The 14,366-nt window shown below is 43.4% G+C and overlaps 1 protein-coding gene across 1 annotated transcript; it reads right to left on the reverse strand.

Moving 5' to 3' along the window:
- Positions 1-429: 429 nt before the first annotated feature.
- On the reverse strand, positions 430-11,844 carry lhx1a (LIM homeobox 1a). Its single transcript, XM_032507530.1, has 5 exons — positions 10,957-11,844; positions 8,695-8,918; positions 6,551-6,834; positions 3,761-3,926; positions 430-2,567 (listed from the first exon to the last, which is right to left on the reverse strand). Exons 1-5 carry the CDS (start codon positions 11,124-11,126, stop codon positions 2,188-2,190), a joined length of 1,224 nt encoding a protein of 407 aa, XP_032363421.1. The 5' UTR covers positions 11,127-11,844; the 3' UTR covers positions 430-2,187.
- Between the last annotated feature and the right edge of the window lie 2,522 nt (positions 11,845-14,366).

The following is a 14,366-nucleotide window of genomic DNA, read 5'->3' on the forward strand; positions in this document are numbered from 1 at the left end:
GGGGATGTGGTGCAACGCTGTGACACGCAGGGAAAAGAGAAAAAAAAGGTTGGAGATTTGCATCACAAAAGTCCCACTTCAAAAGCATGACTCTGCGCTTTTTCCTACAACTCTGATTCTACCCTTACGTTCGGACCCCATCTTTCTTTGTGTCTTGTCGTCACTTTCCACAAACTTTCCATTCAAATTCCACTCAATGTTTTTTTTTTTTTTAAATAACACTGTTTAAAATGGTCTACCTGTCACCATGAAAAAAAAGCCAATTATTTCAACTCTGAGTGAATGGAAAGTTAGGGGTGTAGACAAAATGCGTTCATTATGAAATGAGTGACACAGGCCTGATGAGTAGCTTCCAGAGAGCTGCACCGATACACAACACACTGTGAGATAGCTTCTCCACAGAAAAATAGGTTAAAAAAAAATCATAAGTATATTTTCTAGTTTTATTAGAAACACATTTTTGTCAACATGTTGTATTTATACAGTGAATGGTCTAATATGCACTGGAGGTCACATGAGCTCGGGTTTATTGGGACAATAAAAGACATACCATGAGGGCTTGATATTCAAAGAGATGTCGCAGCGACTAGCCGCATATTTGACCATAGAATTTTAATAGTTTGGATTTTTCTCCTTCAAAGACACAAAAATAAAACCTGTCTAAGTGTGTTATATTAACAATTTTTATGACTAAAAAAATTAAGAAGTCAATTACTCCCCTTAACACTTACATTTTGTCTCAACACGTTCTGCAGATGATGGTGCAAAGCACTTTAACAGTATTTGTGCTATATTTTTTTTATTTGGCAAATGTCTAATTTACTTATATTTTCAATGTATTTTTTTTTTTCAAATTTTTTTAAACCTTTTTTGTAAACAACATCTCGTACAAACTAGCACAGTGAACCACAACCCCAGCAAATGTGTGTGTGTGTGTGTGTGTGTGTGTGTGTGTGTGGTTTTTTTGTTTTTTTTTGTTTTGTTTTTATCTCCATACAATATAAATGAAATCAATACAAAAGTTTGGTTGGTTGCTTGGAACATTTTTATATGGATTGAGAGGTTCTAAAACAAGGTTTTTCGAGACTTCTGGACTCCTGAATTGAATAGATTACGTAAACAGTTGACTGTTCTAAAGTCCCATTTAGAACCCCCGTAAAAGATTTTTTTAGAAGGTAGACTTCATTTCAACATTTCAAGTTCACTTCCATTTTTAAATAAAGGGTTAGCAATCCGTAGAGGTTTTTTTTTTTTTTAAACCGTTTGCCTTTTGAAGGCGGACCTTCTTCAGATTTGGTGGCAAATTGTGAAACCACAAAAAAAGGAAAAAAGAAACAAATAGTCCAGACGGAGGTGGAATTGTCCTTTCCTGCGGCCCATTTCGGAAACAGTGTCAAAAAAGGTTAAGTGTCAATATGGCAGAGCCTTGAGAGGCAAAGAGGTCTGAGGAGCTTCGGAATTAATACAAGGGACCAGTCTAGTGCCTGGAACAGAGTCTGAACGCCGCTCAGCCTTCCTTACAGCGCCAGGTCAGCACACCATCAACTCTCAGCCCCCCCCCTTCTTCTCTCTCTGTAAAGCTATTCAAGTCTTTGACAGTAGCTAATGACGTGTTTCGTGTTCGGAACATACTATAGGAGATTTCCAAAGGGTTGTTTTTTACCCCAGCGGTGGGTGTTAGGGGGGATTGGTTGCTATGCCGGGACCCTGACAGGCGTCAGAAAGGGGTGACAGCCCCCACCTACCCCACCCCCAGGGGCCCAAAGAAAGGGGGGGGGGGGGGGGCGAACGGGGGCCAGGTAAGCAGTCTTGCCCGTTTTGTTGTTTTTTGTGAGTCCAGTTTTGGATGCAAGGTGTGTTGGGGGGGTTGGGGAGGGAGAGAGAAGCAAATAGAAACACGCAAACACAATACTGAGGACAATGTTTTTGAGCATGATGCGAGATACGCTTCCCCCCCCCCCCCCCCCCCCCCCACAACAAGATCAACAAATCGAACCGGGAAAATAAATAAATAAATATTGTAAAAAAAAAAAAAAAAAAAACGACAAAAATAATGACTTCATGGCATTTTGCCCTAACCCTGTCGATATCCATTTCCCCTGTCCTCAACCCCCCAGCCAGACCCCCACTTCACCACCCCTGCGATACCGAACCTCCGGCGAACAGAGTCCTCTCTCTCTCAGAGAGCTACCACACGGTGCCCTCGTTCATTTCCGAGGGCGGGTGGGACAGGTGGTTGCTGTATCCGCTGCCGTTCAGAGACAGTGAGGTAAAGGGCGGACTCGGGCCGAACACCTCGGAGGAGATGCTGTGCAGGGGTCCCGGGATCCCGGGCTCCGGGCTGGGGGAGTCCCCCGGGTGGTGGGACATTATGTCGGAGAAGCGCTGTACCTCGCTGGAAGGGTGGTGGCCCGGTAGGGGGTGGTCCATGCCTCCGAGGGGGGTGCCCGTGGGGCCCGAGGAGGGCACGAAGGGAAGATCCACAGGGGTCTGGGCCTGCGACGACGGGGGCCCCTGGGGGAAGAAGTCATAGTTCGGGCCTGGGCCGTAGTATTCACTTTGATAATCTGCAGATCCAAGAGAAGAGGAAGAAAAAATGAATCAACGTTAGGTGTGAGAACAATGGGTGTGCAGGAATAATTCTAGAGACATTGAGGAATTCATTGAATATACATAGCTTGATTTGTATGAGAGAGGGAGAGAGAGCCTCGCCGTACCACATTAGTCACAGAGCACGCTACACTTAAATCAAAACTGCAATTGGGTGGGGAGAACAACGTGGCCACAAAATTAATTAAAATGGGGGCCGTTTCATCAGCGATTCTACCTACTGAGACCGACTTTTTTTCCCTCCAATTCAGCAGAATATTATTAAGACTATTTTTTTTTTTTTTTGCTTCAGCAGAAAGGACAAAGGCCCGAGCACCAAGGAAATCCTCTGAAAATGATCAGATATTTCAAAGCATCTGAAGGAACAGTGTGGTATCAAATCAGTGAGATGTAAACTGACTTGATGTGAATTTAAGCCACTGCTCGCTGGCTGACAGCTGACAGGCGAGGTGACCCAAACTGAAGAATATATCACATCCGGATTTGTTTTTAAGAAAACAAGAGCCTCATTGCTGCATATCCAAAAGTACCATAATGGTAATCGAGAGCAGAAAATGACTGCAGTATGTGTTCATATATGTTATTTGAATTAAGTGTACTAAATTAACATGAACATGTTTGTGAAAAAGAAATAAAAGTGTTTTATTTCTTTATCAAAAGCGGCTGACTATGAGATGGGGCCGTGTTCCACTAAAGCAGGAAATTACAAATAGAAAAAAATAATAATAATACGGAAACACACAAATACTAAATTGAATAATAGTTTATATAAGTGTCATCAAAAAACATTCATTTATCATTTTAACATGAGAGGAAGTAGACTAGGACTTAAAACTCATTTGTTCCATATATCATATTGTTATATATATAATTACATATATATATATATATATAATTACTTGGCATGTAATGTCGATTTCTTTAGAGATTGCTGCTGTGGTGTTGTGTAAAATTAGGTTGTATATATTGTGCGTAGCCCACAGGAAACATTCATGTCTTCGTTTTGTTGTCTTCTTTAAATGTAAGTTGTTTGAATGTGTGTGTCTTTTTTTAATTGCACTCCTGACTGCAGATCCCATTTGGCATAATGAAGTGAAAAGTGATATATCTTTGGAGGAAAGATGAAAAAAAGATGGAATTGTCTCCATACCTCCATAGTAGGAGAAGGGCCCGTTGGGGATGAGCTCCCCGGGCTCCAGCCGGTCCACCAGCGTCCTCATCCGCCTCGGGCTCCGGAAGAAGGCGTGCCTCCGGGCGCCCAGCGCGCTCAGCTGCTTCATGCGCCTCTCTTTGGACCGCCGGTTCTGGAACCACACCTAAACACACAGACACACACACACACACACAGACATAAATACCTCGTGTCACTTTTTTTCTTTCTTTTTTTCTTTTTCCAACTTTATTGACAACTACATTCCAATATAGGCTACATATCGATTTCAGACCCATGCTCCAAATAATTACCCAGAGAAACAATAATAAGCTATGACTTTTTTTTAATATCAAAAACAAAGGAGATTAAATAATATAAATAATACAATATAAAGACATAACACAACACATTAGTCACCTCAAAGGTATATAGTATAGTATGTTTTTTTATTGGCCATAAGTTCTTCCTCGCGTCTGACGCCATTTTGATTGCACGTAACTAAAGTGTAAGGGAGACGGGAGGTGAGGGGGACATGGAGGGGATGTTAGGCGGCACTTGTATGAATACATAGCTATGTATGAATATGTCAATAAAACACAACATCTTGCCCATCGCGGATTTAGTTTCGGAATGTGCAAACAGGCTACACCCCAGTGTGTAAATTCACCGCCATACAAAACGGAAGTGTAATTAGTGTCCATGTTTACCTTGGCCGCTTCTTATGAGACTAAATACCCGGGCTAGGCTGTGTGTTTTGCGGCGTGCGTGATCATGATGGGCCGGTGCGTTAAATCCGCACGGCTGTGCGGCGGAGAGAACTGCGGCCCAATTATCGTGAGAGGACCGGGAGTCCCATCATCTAACCTCCCTAATGATCTTTTAACCCTCCATTTACTCCGGCTGAAGGCTGCAGCAGCGGGGGCTTCACATCTCCAATTAATAGTTAATAGGAGGGCTGTTAGCGGTGTATTAGCGGCTCCTGGAGGTTCATTTCTATCATGCTTTCTGTAACGCCTCCTTTCCCTCGCGCATATTGGACCAGCCCTCTTCGCTCGAACTTCACGTCGCCCCCCCCCCTCCCAGCCTTTATTATAAAAAAAACACCTGTTAGTAAAACCTAAAGAGCTTTACAATCGCTTCTTTTCTGGGAGCCTCATTTGTCTCAGTACTCATGTGTTATCGCATGAATCTATCAAGGACAGTAGCTGCCTACTAGCAGTGCTGTGGTGCGCCACATAACAATAATCCTATTAACCATTTTTTGGAAATCACCAAAAGAAAAAAGAAAAATAGCCCCACGTGCAAAATCGATAACAATATTAAAAAACATAAAAATAAAACCAATAAAAAAATAGCAATAATGATACTGGTAATAATAATAACATATTATAATAATAATAATAATAATAATAAAAATAATAATAATAATAAGATAATTAGGCATCATTTCCGGGGGGAGGGGGGGTGGGGAGTGAGGGGGCTAGGGTTGTTACACCCCCCCCCCCCCAATAATCAAAACTGGCCAGTGCAACCCCCCCCCCCCAAAAAAAACGATTATGATTTTCTTTACATGAATAAAGACATTTACAGAAGATGCACGAATTGTTACAGAAAAACTCACCAGAAGGCAGAAAATGAAGTGTGTCACGTTTAGAATTTCAATTTTTCTCAAAAGTGGAGATGTCAACCCCCCAATGTTGAACCCAAATTAGGCCCTTGGCCTATTAATAATAATAATAATAATAAATAATAATAATAATAATAATAATAATAATAATAATAATAATAATAATAATAATAATACGATTAACAGGCTAATAATAATACTAATGATGTGTTCTCTTTGTTTAACTGAACGTGGCCCTGAGTTGCGCGCAGAGAGTCTGAGTCCCGGAGACAGATTGGTGTCTTCACTTGGCTGGAGGAGCTCCCAGCATGGCTAAACGTGGCCGCAAAACGTGCCGGCAGTACCGTGCCAGGACTCCCAGTGCTCCCAGCAGCCCCGGCGCCAGTTGGCGACTACTTGGCCCCGTCGCCAGCGCCAAGAATCAAAAATACCCATATGACCCCGTTTCCAAATCAAGCTCGAGCGTCCGGCCAATCTCTGGCTTAATGGATTCAGGGAACATGCCTTCTTTAAAGAGGGGTGAAGGATGGGGGGAGGGGGGGGTTGGGGGTGGAGCCTCTTTTATGGGGAAGAGGAGGCCTGCACGGTCATGGCAGTGTGGCAGCTTGGCAGTCACATTTTTTTTTTTCTCTCCATAAAACGGAAGCTGTTATATCACACCTTTTTAATGGCTGCGTAATAACAGAGGAAAGGCGCGAGCCCTCCTCCTCCACCTGTGGCTGCCCCCCCCCCAATATTATGATATTATCTCCACAACATTTCACACAGAATCACAAGATCCTCGCATTGAACCGTAGCCTATGGGCTATAGCCTAGAAATGACTGATTTATAATTACTAGAGGGATTTTTTGTTGCTGGCCACGTGGACCCAGGTTTATACGCAATTAATGTATGTAATTAATGCATTTATTTTGTTTGTTTTGTTCTGCACCCCTTCATCCTCTTTTGATTATGTTAAGCAGCTATTTTGTGTAGACTATATTTGTTTGTGTAGCCTGTTTATTGTTTATTTCATATTCATGTTCAGCGTGTGTGTTTGCGTCCACCCCCAAGGCAAGACCCTCACAAATGGGCCTACTTTCTTGACAATAAAACCTTTTTTTCTATTTTTCATATTTCCATGGACCCGGTGTGGCCCCGGGGCTTGTTGCTTCCTTACCTGGATGACCCTCATGTTGAGTCCGGTCTCCTGGGCCAGCTGTTCCCGGATGTGTCTGGTGGGTTTCGGGGTGGCAGCGAACGCAGCCTTCAGAGTCTCCAGCTGTTTGGCCTTGATCGTGGTCCGCGGGCCGCGCCGCTTCCCCCCCAGATTCTGGTCGTCGTTTTCGTTGTTCACCGTCTCTTTGTCGGACAGGGCGGCGATCTCCGTGTCCTTCAGGACCACGTCGTCCTGCAGCGGGTCCTGGGAGTCCGGGGATAAACTGGGGTCGCTGCACGCCGTCACTACAGAAATGCCATGTGGAGATAAGAATAAGAAACATGGGAAATATCTGTACATCTATATCTGTTTCTCTGTATGTGTCTATGTGTTTCTGTATAGCTATATCTGTGTCTCTGTGTCTCTGTATGTGTCTATGTGTTTCTGTATATCTATATCTGTGTCTCTGTGTCTCTGTATGTGTCTCTGTGTTTCTGTATATCTATATCTGTGTCTCTGTATGTGTCTGTATGTGTCTCTGTGTTTCTGTATATCTATATCTGTGTCTCTGTATGTGTCTGTATGTGTCTCTGTGTTTCTGTATATCTATTATTGTGTCTCGGTGTCTCTGTGTTTCTGTATATCTACAGCTGTGTCTCTGTATGTGTCTTTGTTTTTGTGTATCTATATCTGTGTTTCTGTATTTTGGTATGTCTATATATGAGTCTCAGTATATCTGTATATATATAGTGTCTCTGTTAATATATATATATGTACATATGTGTATATGTGTCTCTGTGTCTCTGTGTTTTATCTGTGCATCTGTGTATCTATGCATTTCTATTTCTGTGGATGTGTAAATCTGTAAATGTCTCTCTGTATATCTGTTAATGTGTCTCTGTGTTTCTGTATATGTGTTTATGTATATATGTGTCTCTGTATTTCTGAATATGTGTAGTGTCTCTGTTTCTATATTCCTTTGTCTGTCTTTCAGTGTATGTGTATATCTGTAGATGTCTCTCTGTATTTCTATAAATGTGTCTCTGTATTTCTGTATATGTGTCTTTGCATTCTTGTGTATATGCAAATCTGTATTTGTCTCTCTGTATTTCTGTATCTCTGTTTTCTGTGTCTCTGTGTCTCTGTGTCCCAACGGCAGCGGATGACCCCCCCCCCCCCCCCCTGCCTGTTTAAAGGAAGTTTTTCCTCACCACTGTCGCACCAAATGCTCGCTCTTGGTGAGAATTGTTGGGTCTTTGTAAATTATAGAGTGTGGTCTAGACCTACTCTATCTGTAAAGTGTCCTGAGATTACTCCTCTTATGATTTGACACGTTAAATCAAATTGAATTGAGATAATGCAGTGACATAGTAGCCTACAGTGAAAAAAAAAAAAAAAAAAAAAACCCGTGTACTATCACTGTGGATCACCAACATTAATAAAAAGAAAGAAATATTATCTGAGAGCGTTCATTTAGATAAATGTATGTATCCATCTGTCACATGGCTGTTGTAAATGTCGTAGCTAAAAAGGCCTAAACATGTAACGGAGCATTGATATTACAAATAATGTGTTTTTCTCCTTTACTGCGTTGCTAAGAGACTTGAATATTGAGCCTAAAATATTGCAAACATACGTAATATAAAAAAATCCCACATGGCATATGATGGCCAAATTACACATAATAAGCTCGACTGGAGAAAATAATTTAAAAAAAAGACTTGAACTGAAATAATGATCAACAGATCAACAGACGTTGATGAAAGTGCACGGGGGCTGTGAGTTTGTGCTCCCTGGGTGCCGTCTAAGTCCTGGGCATGGGCATGGGAAATGATGAAGCCACTGCGGGGCTGACATCACATCCATATCAGTGTGTCACAATGTATCACCCACATGCACACACACACACACACGCACACACACACAGTAGGATTTGCATGAACCAGTCCTAATATGGTGTTAATGTTCATATTATTGTTTAGTGTGCTCTCTCCGAAAATTTGGAAAACTTGTACTTGAAAGCTTTGGAAACATTGTTATTGACACTCTCATACCGAAATACACACACACACACAGACACACACACACACACACACACACACACACACACACACACACACCACACACACACACACACACACACACACACACACAAGCAAACGCACCTGAGAGGAGGTTGGTGTCTTTTACGCTGGTGTTGTTTAGGTAATCGTCTTTGCAAACGAATTTGTTCTCGTCTATGATGTAGAGCTCCTCCCCGGTGGACAGCTGTTTGTTGCACATCATGCACGTGAAGCAGTTGAGGTGGAAGACTTTGCTGCGGGCCCTGCGGACCAGGTCGTTGGGAGAGATGCCCTGCGAACAGCCGCCACACTTGGTGCCGAACCGTCTGCACGGGAGAGGGGGGGGGGGGGTTATTTAATTATCAAAAACACCTTTAGAGAAAACCATTGTTGAATCATTAATAAAATCGACGCCCAGGCAGTCAGAAGTGAGGCCGGACAGAGCCGAACCTATTGAGCTAAATCACATTTTCCTCAGTTTAGCTGAAAGTCACATTCTTGTAGATGAAAAAAATAAAGGATTCATAATCGAGTGTGGACATGAAGTACAGCACTCATTTTTAAGCCTCTATTCACCATTTGGAAAACACAATTTGAGGGATTAAAGTCCAACGTTAACCTATCCTTAAACACAACATTTTACACAAAATACAAGAATAAACTCCAGACAATATGAAGAGAAGGGGACAGCTTCATGTGTGCCCTGCGCTCTAGCAGCTTTCTGGACCTTTTGCTATTTCCACAATTAAGAATAAACCTTTTTGCTAAATCCGCATCCGTCATGTTGAATAATAAAAACAACAACAATAATAATAATAATAATATTAATAATAATAATAATAATAATAATAATTTTAGGTTTAAATTTACGTCCTATTTTGTTGTTGTTGCTGTGTGCAGTTTAAACCCATAGCTACATAAGCACACGTTGGGAAAATGGCGCTCTTTAAATGTGTATAATAAATATTTATTATTATTAGTTTTATTGAAATGTCGCACATAAGCTCTTTTTTATTTTTAAATAATAAAATATGTTTCCTTCCGCACAACTATGCATGGTCATCCTGAAGTGTGTACTTTTATGTTAGCTCTACTTTTCATTGTGAGCTAATATAAGACGAGTCTATAGTATGATATGTATATATATATATTATATATATATATATATATATATATATATATATCTTATATAAATTAGGCTTATAAATACACATAAAAGATGCATCTAAATCTACAGGTGCAGTCAATAGTGTGAGCCAGCAGCATCTGCTTTGGAATAATACCTGCTGTGTAAAGCCGTGCCATTGACTCGGCCGTTAAACAATGTGTATTGAGTGCCGTGTGCACTGCTTGTTGACTGCCCGTCTGTGATTGCATTGTCTGCGGACTTGATCTTTTCAACTAGTTTACTATTCAAATCCACTTATCACGTCCTTCTCAGCCGGACTGAGCAAACACACCGGGCCGGGGGCCGGGGCCGGGGCCCGGGGGCCGGGGGGGCCGTGGGCTGGGGGCAGGGGGCCGGGGGAGCGGGCCCTCTGGCCGGCCGACCCTCGACCCCCGCCCGGCTGCCTACTCGCTGCAACCCCCCCCCCCCCCCCCCCCCCCAAACCCCAACCCCACCCCCGCAACCCCCTTTCCCAAGTGTGATTTCCTCGATTTCCTACCAAGCCGCCCCCTCTCTCTGCTGAGACACACACGCGTTTAATGTCGCTGCCCCTCTTCTGTTGTTGTTTAGCATAAGAATCCAAATGAACAAGCGTTTAATTAGTCGCTCCTAATCAAAGCTTATCGCCTCCAAGTGCTCGTTCACGCCTGCAGGCACGGACAGGTCGCTCCATCCATTCATTTAGACTATAAGTGAAACTAGAAGTAATTATAAACCTGTGTGTGCAGTCAACACATGTGCCAAGTTTTATTTATTCATTTATTCATTCTATTTTAACAACTGGTCTGAAAAATCATGAGAGCCAGTTTTTTTAATTTTTTAAATGACTTTTAGTCAGATAGTAGGCCTGTAGCAATAGTAGGCTATGCAACCCATTTAAAAGTTGGAAACATTATAGAAGATGAATCTGACTAAAAAAGTTTTCAGGGAAATGTCTCGCCCTAGAATATAAAAAGGTGTGGGTATTCCATGTTTTTCTTATTAGATGCACCATCACAATGTTTGCTTCTATTTTATGCCGCTAGGCTATTTAAATGTTTTTTTTTCATTTTTCTTTTTTCTTTTTTAAATGCTGGATCATTTTCTGCTTTGCTTCTCCAGTCCAGCTGCTGACATGAACCCAGACACATTCACAACACCCAAAAACACTACTGGGGAGATTATTTTTTTTTTTGCCCCCTTCCACCCGATCTTACCTAAAGAAATCGTTTTTGCAGTACAGTCTCCCCTCTCGAGAAAAACATTTCTCTGTCAAATTGCATTTGCACTCGCAGCACTGCACGCACTTGACGTGCCAGGCTCTGTCCAGCACGTTGAGCAGAAAGCGGTCCAGGATAGGCCTCTCGCAGCCGGCGCAGTGGACCATGGCTTTTGGCTGGGCTAAACAACCCCACAAAACGAAGCACACACGCGCGCGCACACACAGACCAAATCAGCGGCGCCGGCCGAACATTGGCCGAAAATCTTCTCTCCCTCTCTCTCTCTCTCTCCCTCTCTCTCTCCCTCCGTGATTCGTCTGGAGCTCCCGGGTCAATGTGCGGTCGATCAGGTGTCACCACAGTTTTCTTCCTGCATGTGTAAAAAAAAAAACACTCAGCGTCCAAAAAAAACCAAAACAGGAGGGAAGGAAGCGATGGCCACCGCGTCCTCTTTCTCTCTCAGGTGGAAAAGCCAAAGGGAGGGGGAAAAAAAAGAAAAAGAAAAAGAATGAGTCCTATATTGGATCCTGGGCAAAGAAAAAAACAACTCACAATTTAACCAAAATGTAGATTTGAACGCAGGAAGCTGCGGATGGGCTCAGGCGAGGAGACCGGAGCAGTTTGGTTGTCCCGGCGCTCTTGGAAGTGACGCATCGGTGAGAGCAGCGTCGCGTGCCAGTCAGTGCTGGAAGAGGCGTCTAATAAAATGCTTTAAGGGCAGAGCTGTCACACAACAAGACACGCACGCCTATAAATAATTCAGTGCACTTTGACATGGCAGCGTATCCAGTGTTCAGAAGTCGGCGAGAAACAAAATCACACAGCCAAAAGATTTTCTTTTGAAGAGTTTTCCCCCCCTCTCGCTCAGTCCGCTGATCCTGGAGCTTGGTGTGGGGGTGGCGGGGGGTCGCTGCGATGCTGGCGGCTCCGGTAGTAGTCAATGTTTATGCTGGGATGCCCTCAGTCTCCAGTTGCCGTGTGTATGCTGGGATGCGCTGGCTCTCCAGTAAAAAACTGTCTTGCTCCTAAAGCTCCAACCCAGCCTTATTCCCAGCCTCCTGACGTCAGGCCACGGCCAGACCAATCAGCGACGCGCCGTGCCAGCAACCATCAAGCCGCCCCATCATAACCCAGCGAGGGCTCTGCCTGCTATTTATGCCACACACTCAAGACACCAATTGTCAAGAATTTCCCTGCAAACTGTCATATGTTAGTGAATGTGTTTGGAGGAAGCAGCCGCGGCGGCGGAGGGCGAGCAGCGCGGAGGGGAGAGGCGCGCACCTTTCAGCTGCTGAGCAAAGTGTCTTCTGGGCATGAGGGGGGCATGGAGGAGGAATCTGAGCAGGTAGATAAAGTGGCGTGTCCGGGATAAAGAAGCTGGAGGCGCATGTTGCATGGCGCGCTCGCCGTTTATTCACATAAAGTGACTTTGCGTCAGAAAATGACGCACAAGTCGGAGCATATTTGTTTTTGTTATTTGAGAATAACTGGAGGCTTTTATCATCAATACACCAGCTGTCCGTTCACATGTAACATCTGAACTGGCTGCTTTGCATCACCCACAACAGGAAGCTGCAGAACATCTCTGATTTAGTTAATGACTGGGTTTCTGGAAAGATGATGTTATCGCGTACCTCTATTTTTCCCAACGTCGTGCAACATTACGATAATTCTGTTTCTTTGCGCGCAGCACACTTCAGCCGTTTTCTCTTTGGTGTGAGGGAGAGGAAGCGTGGAAGTGAAAGACAGAAAGGCTCTAAAGTTGACAGCTCGTGCGGCTCAGCCCGTCAGGAGCTCGCGGCCCAGACACCTCGGACCATTCATTAGGGAGGTCCAATCCAATTCAAGTCCACCTTAAGTAAATAACACCCCGAGCCTAACAGCCTCCTGGATTATTAGTCATTTCCCATCAAAGAGATCAGTCAGCTACTTTGTGTTGATGATTTACAGGCCTGCAGTGTCCAACTCTTCCTGAATTCTTTTTTTCTTTTTGCTCTATGAACATAGCATGTCTATAGTCTGCAGTAGTAGTTGAGCCTATGTTGAACAGATTGGTTTCGTGCTATCTAAACAGGATTTGTATGTTGCCAGTAAAGTAGTCGTAGTAATGAATCTTTAAAAATGACCTAAACTATCCTACTTTTGGCCTGTAACACAATGCATGTAATTACAGTAGAACATGTCTTTATTATAAATAAAAAAGAATTACTCTTTATTTTAAAAATGAAACAAAATGCCGAGTTTACTTGTCGCGCCCTCACATGGAATCAAGTGTAATCTCTGCGATTTGAAGCATAAAAAGCGACCCAGGATGGAACACCGATTTATTCTCTAGTAAGAGTCCACCAGCAGCCTCTTGCACATGGGCTGCTTCTCATGCAAAACGGCCCGGCCGTCCCCGTGCAGCTGCCTCTGCGTCTGGGGAGCGCCCAACAGGACATGTGTTAGTGGCCGGAAGAAAAAAAAGAGAGATACGGCTTCAAAACACACAGGCTGCATCTCATATTTTATTTTGTTTTTTTGTATTTATTTATTTTTTCTTGCTTCAGCACCTCTTCAGCCCGACAGTCTCCTCTCCCTCTCCTCCAGTCAGCCTCTTCTCTTTTTCCTCCCCCCTTTTGCTTTACTTTTCTGTTTTTGTGAACGGTGCGTCCGAGCGCATCTGCTTCTGTTTCCATCAGAGAGACGGGGAGAGAGGGGCTCGTTGGGCTCCATGACAACTGGGCGGGCCGCGTGGGGCAATCAGCGATGGTAATATCGCGTTTTTTGTTGGACTACAAACTCAACTTTCTTTCTTTCGTTCTTTTTCTGCGCTAAAACCCGCAGACAAATCTGTAAACAGGCACTGTTAGAAAGCCTTCAGTGTGCACAGGCGGGCCTTCCTCTCTCCACTGCCACACCAACTTGTAAATGCAGCATGTAAACAACACAAGTTGTTGTTATTTCCATGTGTAGAAGATGCCTTGATAGTCTGTCAGTGGGGATAATCTCTGCCTGATTTAGAATAAGCCAGAGAGAGAGAGAGAGAGAGAAGAAAAACAGCCATGCAGCTCACAGAGGAAGATTAATCCACGAATAGAAGAAAATCAAAATATAGGCTTAAAAATATCTCAACTCCCCTCCAGCTAAAGACACTATTAAATGCAAAAAAATGGTTTTAACCTTACCCCTGTAATCCCTTACTAGCAATAGATTATATTCTCACTCATTTTCATTCTGATGCAGGCAGGAGTTGTAAATTGGAATTTGTGGCGCAGCGTCTTTGCTCGAGTTGACGAAAACAAAACTTATGCTTGTTCTTTTTGTCGTGCTGAAACCTCAGCATGCTCGGAGGTGGATGTGATGCCAAGATGTCTTCCAATATCCAGTGAAGAACACGGAAATCCAAGTGATAACAGCAGTTGGAA

This window comes from Etheostoma spectabile, chromosome 3, assembly GCF_008692095.1.
Source record: "Etheostoma spectabile isolate EspeVRDwgs_2016 chromosome 3, UIUC_Espe_1.0, whole genome shotgun sequence".
Taxonomy (NCBI): domain Eukaryota; kingdom Metazoa; phylum Chordata; class Actinopteri; order Perciformes; family Percidae; genus Etheostoma; species Etheostoma spectabile.